Genomic DNA, 7378 nt, shown 5'->3' with positions numbered 1-7378 from the left:
TTAAAAAATCATTAGATATTTTTAGTTTTATAAAATCACCCCTACTGTCCAGGAAAGTGCCCTCCGACAAACTTAAAGTGGTCCGTGGGTCACCGGTTGAGAATCCCAGTTGTAGCTGGTATTGTGGCTCCGGACACATTTAATATAGTGAACAAAGGGACAGAAATGTCTCTTTTGATCGTAAATGTTGCAGACCCCTGATCATTACTCTAGTAATATAAGTTCATAACATAAATAGAATCAAGCTAATTTTTGAATACTCTTAAATATTCCTAATATTAAAGGTCCTAATATTGCATCTTTGCACATATCATTTCATCATTATTGTACATCATTTCATCATTTCACCATCTCAATGCACCTTAAATGCTTCAATGTTAACAGTTACTTGCAAGAGGCTTATTTTCATTATCCAGATCAATACAAACACAGGTGTTCAGAACACCATCAGTGACATTTAGTATGTAAAAGTATTAATGTTTGATATTTTTTTATAGGAAAATTCAAATAAAGGCAGCAATCACAAAGTTCAATACAATAACCAATAACCTGGAGGCTAGCACTAGTATGCTAACTCTAAAAACATCAAATAAACAAACTCATCAGTTTCCACTTTTAGACTACAGTCAGCTGAAGATATTATTTTTATTTTTTTCACAAAATGAGACATCTAAAAGTTGAGAGGCATATCAGTCAGAAATGGCAAATAGGCATTAGATAAAGGGCTTTCAGTGGCTTAAAGCCTACCTACAGCCAGCCTGGTTGTGAGTGTCACTGGACGGATTGGTTCCCGGACAAAAAACAAAAAAAAATGTTCTGGATCAGAAGTACGATTGATCAGTAACGTTCACGTTTTTTTTGTGCCCCCGGTCGGAGATATCGGTGCCCTGAATCTTCCTAGCTCTTGTAAAGAAGAGGCGCTAGTGTGCATGTCCAATTTTTAACAATAGTATGTGAAAAACGATTCTTGCGCCCCCAGGGGCCAAAAATACGTCATAAGTCAGACAATGTTTTTGAAAGAAACGACTTAACTCATCATTAACTATAAAATATTTATCTTACCAAAAAAAAAAAAAACATGTATTTTGAAATGTTTTAAATTTATTATTTCATTTTTTTTTTTTTTTTTTGTCTTCAATGTAAAATGGTGAGTGGTTTCAGTGGGTGGGCGGCACCCTAGCGCCCTCTGTTGGCCAGCTGCCACTGGTCCCATTAGTGTATGAATGTGATCTAAAGGACTGATTAATCTCTACAGATTCAGATTAGCTTTGTAGCGATCTAGTAGAGTGCTGTATGAAAGTGGGTGTGTGGAGGGTACAGACTGTGTTGTAAAGCACTTCAAGTACAGTATCTTGATTAAATTGAAAAATGCTCCATAACTAAAGTCCATTTACTACTTTTGAAGTTAAAACACTCCATCATTACAGTCTTGAAATGAGAATGTTCCTCAAATGAGAAGCAAAACTATGGAAACCAAGAACGGCTGTCCCTTCAGTATTCACTTTTACTAGATGTACCTTGGTCAAAAGATAAATCTTCAGTTATTTAAAATGTTGTTCATGATAATAATATTATGGTGCAAAACAGGGTGTGTCTTATGTTAGACACAACTGAAATTAACGTTGCACTGTCGTAGACCTCTGTGGATGATCTAATGTAGTAATGTTTTCATCTGTCATGAACGTTCCTTGATGTTACATTTTAGCTTGAATAAGTTGCAAACCTCATAGTTCTAAAAACAGATGAAGACTGGTTTTAATCAGAGGCTACTACTGCCATGTTACTTTTCTCTTGTACAACTAGCTCATCACAATGATGAAGATGTGATGATGTATTTATGCTGCCATCTTTCCACACAGGATTATTGCATTGACCATGGTGGACATTTGGTCTCCTTTCATGATGAAGTTGAGTACTACTTCATCAGGGGACTCATTGTGAGAGCTTCTGGAACCAACACAAAAAGTTGGATTGGAGGCGTCAAGGGACAAGTAAGGATTTTGTGTAGAACTCTAACTATTGGAAAACGTTTTCTGTAAATCTTGAACAATCAGGATGAAGTGAAACAGCTGATGTTTGAAAACTTCCTCTCACAGTTCGGTGAATGGACATGGAGCGATAGATCCGAGATCACCTACACTCATTGGGGCCCAGGGGAACCAAACAACATGGGTGGACATGAGAACTGTGTGGATATGAACTGGAATGGTACACAAAACGATAACTGCTCTTTAATCAGATGTTTCCAGTGTGGACAACATAAATAGGTTCAATTTGTGGGGGTCACTTTAGATCAGTGCTTCTCAATTATTTTATGTTATCCCCCCCCCCCCCGACCCCAGAAAGAAGTAAACATTTCACCCCCCCCACCCCCAACTTTCCACCGCGACTGTAAATAGTATGTCTATAAAATTGTTATAAGTACACCTCTGCCTAACATTGTGTCCTTATTAACATTAAAGAAATAATATAGATCAACTTACAACAAAGAATAACTTTATTAACATTGTTTTTTACTCTGTAACAGAAACAACTTACAGTGCATCAATTTGCCTGAAAAAAAAAAAAATCATTTTTAAACTGTAAACATTTTGGACCATTTGATACTGAAAAATAAAATTAAATATAATCAATAAATAATAATAAATTCAAATTTATCAGCAACATTTTAACTCAGGAGTGTTGTATAAAACACTTTGATCTACAAAACAAAAATGAATAAAACAATTTATGCTGATTTTTTTAAATCAAAATGAGGAAGTCAGGATCAATGAGCACGCTCATTGATAAAACAACAACAACAAAAAAATGTCAACATGAAAGAAGACGCAGGTAACCCTCTCGCTTTGAGTTTACTCTTTGTCACCTGCATGTTCTGGGTGACAAACGTCCAGAGCATCAAAAACCAGCATCTTAACTGAGGAGGTGAATATATTTTATTAGCAAAGAATAAAGTCCTAACATTTATTAAACATTACTTATGTAAATTGTGCTTTGACAAACTCATCAATAAAACTAAAACATCTTGTCAACGCAAAAGAGGAAAGAGGGGGCAGATGTTGCTCTCACTTGAGTTTACTCTTTCTTGCATGCGTGCTGTGGGTGACGTCCAGAGTGCATTTACATAAAAACAGCAGCGGAGGATGGAGGAGGTGACGGTCAGAGTTTATTTATCATATCAGCAACAGAGGGAAGAGACATGGTTCATGCATGACTCCCAAAACGACAAGGCAGCCATATTTGTTCATAACGTTATTATTAGGAACGCACGCGACAGAATGAGAATGGTGAAAAAATAAACAAAATAAACTACTCCCTGCAGCAAAAAAAGCATGTTTTCTAGGGTCAAATGCACCCCCCCCCCCCACATTGCCACGGGCCCCCCCAGGGGGGCACGCCCCACTATTTGAGAAGGACTACTTTAGATGAAATAATATATTACAGGATTTTATCTGGTTCTTTATGACACCTGTTTGGCTTTGTATTGAAGACAAAACATGGTTTTCCTCCATTGTTAACAGTTTGTGTTTTGTTTTCATTTCAGAAGAAAGAAATCTCAGGAGAAGACAATTAAAATTTATCTTATTTTTAATCTTTTCTTATTGTTTACAGGAGAAGATTACATCAACGATGAAGTCTGCAACCAACTAAATGCTTTTGTTTGCGCTAAATTTCTGTAAATGTGCCTCTGTTGTCCCGACAACATGATGATGTTGCTTCCAACAGGAGGTCAAGCCTCGAAGATGTCCCTTCTGGAGGACAACTGGTCAAATCTGATGTCTTACTCAGATAATTACCATGAATAAATGTATGTCCTCAAATGTTTTTGTCTTTGTCTATCTGAGGTAATATTTGTCAAACCATCATTTAAATTCAATAGCACATGATTAAGCTGCAAAACTTGTCACTGTCAAGTTTGTAAAGACACCCCCCCACCACCACCACCACCACACACACACACAAATAAACTAATTAATTAATTAATAAATAAAATAAAATAAAGGTTAATATCTTTTGATTATGTTAAAATGCAGGGTGATACTTTAAATAATGTATACAATTTTGGAATAGTCGTCCATAAGCTGTCTTACTATAACATTATTATATATTATTATCATTTAAGTATAGAGTATGTTAGGTCAGGAAGAGCAGTGTGGTTTTCGTCCTGGTCGTGGAACACTGGACCAGCTCTACACCCTCAGCAAGGTCCTGGAGGGTGCGTGGGAGTTTGCTCAACCAGTCTACATGTGCTTTGTGGACTTGGAGAAGGCGTTCGACCGTGTCCCTCGGGGAGCCCTGTAGGGGGTACTCCAGGCATATGGGGTACCAGGCCCATTGACAAAGTCTGTTAGGTCCCTGTACGATCGGTGTCAGAGCTTGGTCCGCATTGCCGGCAGTAAGTCGGGCTCGTTCCCAGTGAGAGATGGACACCGCCAAGGTTGCCTTTTGTCACCGATTCCGTTCTTAACTTTTATGGACAGATTTTCTAGGTGCAGCCAAGGTGTTTAGGGGATCTGTTTTGGTGGCCTTAGGATCACTTTTCTGTGTTTTCTAGATGATGTGGTCCTATTGGCTTCATCAGGTCGTGATCTACAGCATTCGCTGGAGCAGTTTCACAGCCGAGTGTGATGCGGCCGGATGAGGATCAGTTCCTCCAAATCCGAGGCCGTGGTCTTTAGCTCGAAAAGGGTAGACTGCCCTCTCTGGGTCGAGGAGGAGGTTTTGCCCCAAGTGGAGGAGTTTAAGAATTTTGGGGTCTTGTTCACAAATGAGGGAGAAATGGAGCATGAGATCGATAGGCAAATAGGTGCACCGTTGGCAGTGAAGCGGGCGCTGTACCGGTCTGTTGTGGTGAAGAAAGAGCTGAGTCAAAAGGCAAAGCTCTCAATTTACCGGTCGATCTACATTACTACCCTCATCTATGGTCATGAGCTTTGGGTTGTGACCAAAAGAACGAGATCACGGATACAGGCGGCTGAAATGAGTTTTCTCCGCAGGCTGTCTGGGTCTCCCTTAAAGATAGGGTGAGAAACTCGGTCATCCGGGAGGGACTCAGAGTAGAGCTGCTGCTTCTCCACATCGAGAGAAGCCAGTTGAGGTGGCTCGGGCATCTGGTTAGGATGCCTCCTGGACACCTCCCTGGTCAGGTGTTCCAGGCACATCCCACCGGGAGGAGACCCAGAGAAAGACCAAGGACATGCTGGAGGGACTATGTTTCTTGGCTGGCCTGGGAACACCGTGGGATTCCCCTGGAGGAGCTGGCCCAAATGACTGAGGATAGGGAAGTCTGCGTCCTCCCTACTTATGCTTCTACCCCCGCAACCTGACCCTGGATAAGTGGAAGAGAATAGATGGATGGATATGTTAGGTCATCATTTATACACACAACAAACTGCTGGATAAAAACAATCCAATCTCTATCCAGCACTAGATCAAATATGGACCAAGCCATTCCTGAGTAGTTTTGCGAACTGTCCCGATTTGGGTCAGACAGTCCTATATTTTGCCCCCCTCCTGTCCCTTGTCCTGCAAAAGGAGGGCCAGGACACCAAAATGTCCTGCCTTTGACAAGAGCTGGCTTGTCTTCCCTTTACATGGCATGTCTGTGAGGTGGAAGAGACACAGAGGGGCAGTTTCACAGGCTTCTTGACACAGTTAAAGCAGTGGCGTGCACGAGTTCATGCCAAGTTCATTTTCACGCCAGTGTTGCAGCTCAAAATAAACCAAAAAGGACGTTGTTTTTTCATATACAGCTTTCATATACCCCCTCCCTGGGCTGCCACCTTACCGTGGTGGAGGGGTTTGAGTGTCCCAATGATCCTAGGAGCTATGCTGTCAGGGGCTTTATTTTTTATTTTTATTTATTTTTTATTTTTTTTATTTATTCATTTTATAAATACATAACAATCAACATAATCAACATATATGTAACAACAACAAAATATTAAATATAAAATGAACGGTAGCAGATGAAGAAAAAAATCTTATTAAATCTGCTCCTTATTTATCTAATAAGCCATTCAAACAAACGTTTCCTGTAAACAGCGAATACAAGTAAGTAAATCAAAATATTTTACAATTCTCATACAATACTCATCAAAATACAATCATTGATATTCATTTAACAATTTGATTTTAATCAGTTTCTTAAATACATAAATTGATATAGCATCCTTAAGCTCTTTTACTAAGTCATTCCATAAACCAACTCCCTGAATTACGGTAGATCTTCCCTTCAAACTTGTTCTAAACTGTGGTTTAACAAATACGTCTTTCCCTTTTAGATCGTAACAGCTAGATCTTTTCAAAAAGTACATTTGGATATTAAAATGTAGTATATTTTTATGAGCTCTATACATAAGTGATAAAATATTATAGTCTACCAAATCATGGAACTTCAGCAATTTCATTTGATAAAATAATATACTTGTTGGATGATAATAATGCTTTCTTGTTATGATTCTTACGACTCTTTTCTGCAAAATAAAAATAGGCATTGTAATTGATTTACACGCCTTTCCCCAAACTTCAACACAATAAATTAAATGTGGCACAATAATTGTATTATACAGTAAATACAGCGCTCTGTCATTCAATAGATACCTGACTCTATAAAATATCATAATAGATTTGGATATTTTCATTTTAACAGAGTTTATATGTTGCCTCCATGACAAATTTTCATCAATGATGACACCCAAGAACTTAGCTTCATTAACTCTACTAATCTCAGAATCCTCAATTAAAAATGGAACATCAATAGTTTTATTTCTGTTACTAAATATCATATAATTTGTTTTTTCCAAGTTTAATGATAATTTGTTGAGTTTAAACCAATTCTGAATTTTAACAAACTCATTCATCATTGATTCCAATAACTGTTCAATATTATTACCAGAACAAAAAAAATGTTGTATCATCAGCAAAAAGAACAGATTTGAGGATTCCAGACACCTTAACCAGATCATTTATATATAAAATAAATAACTTTGGACCAAGTACAGATCCTTGAGGAACTCCACATGTGATGGTGCAGAGATCTGATCTCACATCATTCATCTGTACAAACTGTTTCCTGTTTTCCAAGTAACTACACACCCACTGTAACGCTAATCCTCTAATACTCTAATTGGAAGATGGCTGCCGTGTGCAGACGTGCAGATGGACACTGCACCTCACAGGAGCTTTAAAATCAAACTATTCAATAAAAAAATAAATAAAAATCATAAAAGTCAATAAAGGAGTGTCGAGTTTAGTCCAAGGAGCTGGATCTGCTGTCTGTGATGAGCAGCTACAACCAAGCCCAGGTGCAGCTACAACCAGGCCCAGGTGCAGCTACAACCAGGCCCAGGAGCAGCTACAACCAGGCCCAGGAGCA

The 7378-nt window shown here is 38.5% G+C and overlaps 1 protein-coding gene across 1 annotated transcript in view; it reads left to right on the top strand.

The window, feature by feature from the left end:
- LOC119420483 (galactose-specific lectin nattectin) overlaps positions 1-3954 on the top strand; it is a 7870-nt gene extending 3916 nt beyond the window's left edge. The window contains exons 5-7 of the mRNA XM_037687882.1: positions 1860-1991; positions 2097-2208; positions 3613-3954. Of these exons, the coding sequence (XP_037543810.1) occupies positions 1860-1991; positions 2097-2208; positions 3613-3680 (312 nt within the window). The 3' untranslated portion in view covers positions 3681-3954. The remainder of the gene's footprint in view (positions 1-1859; positions 1992-2096; positions 2209-3612) is intronic.
- The last annotated feature ends 3424 nt before the right edge of the window (positions 3955-7378 follow it).

Source organism: Nematolebias whitei, chromosome 14 (genome assembly GCF_014905685.2).
Source record: "Nematolebias whitei isolate Nwh7 chromosome 14, NemWhi1, whole genome shotgun sequence".
Taxonomy (NCBI): domain Eukaryota; kingdom Metazoa; phylum Chordata; class Actinopteri; order Cyprinodontiformes; family Rivulidae; genus Nematolebias; species Nematolebias whitei.
This window is presented reverse-complemented; position numbering and strand designations above follow the sequence as displayed.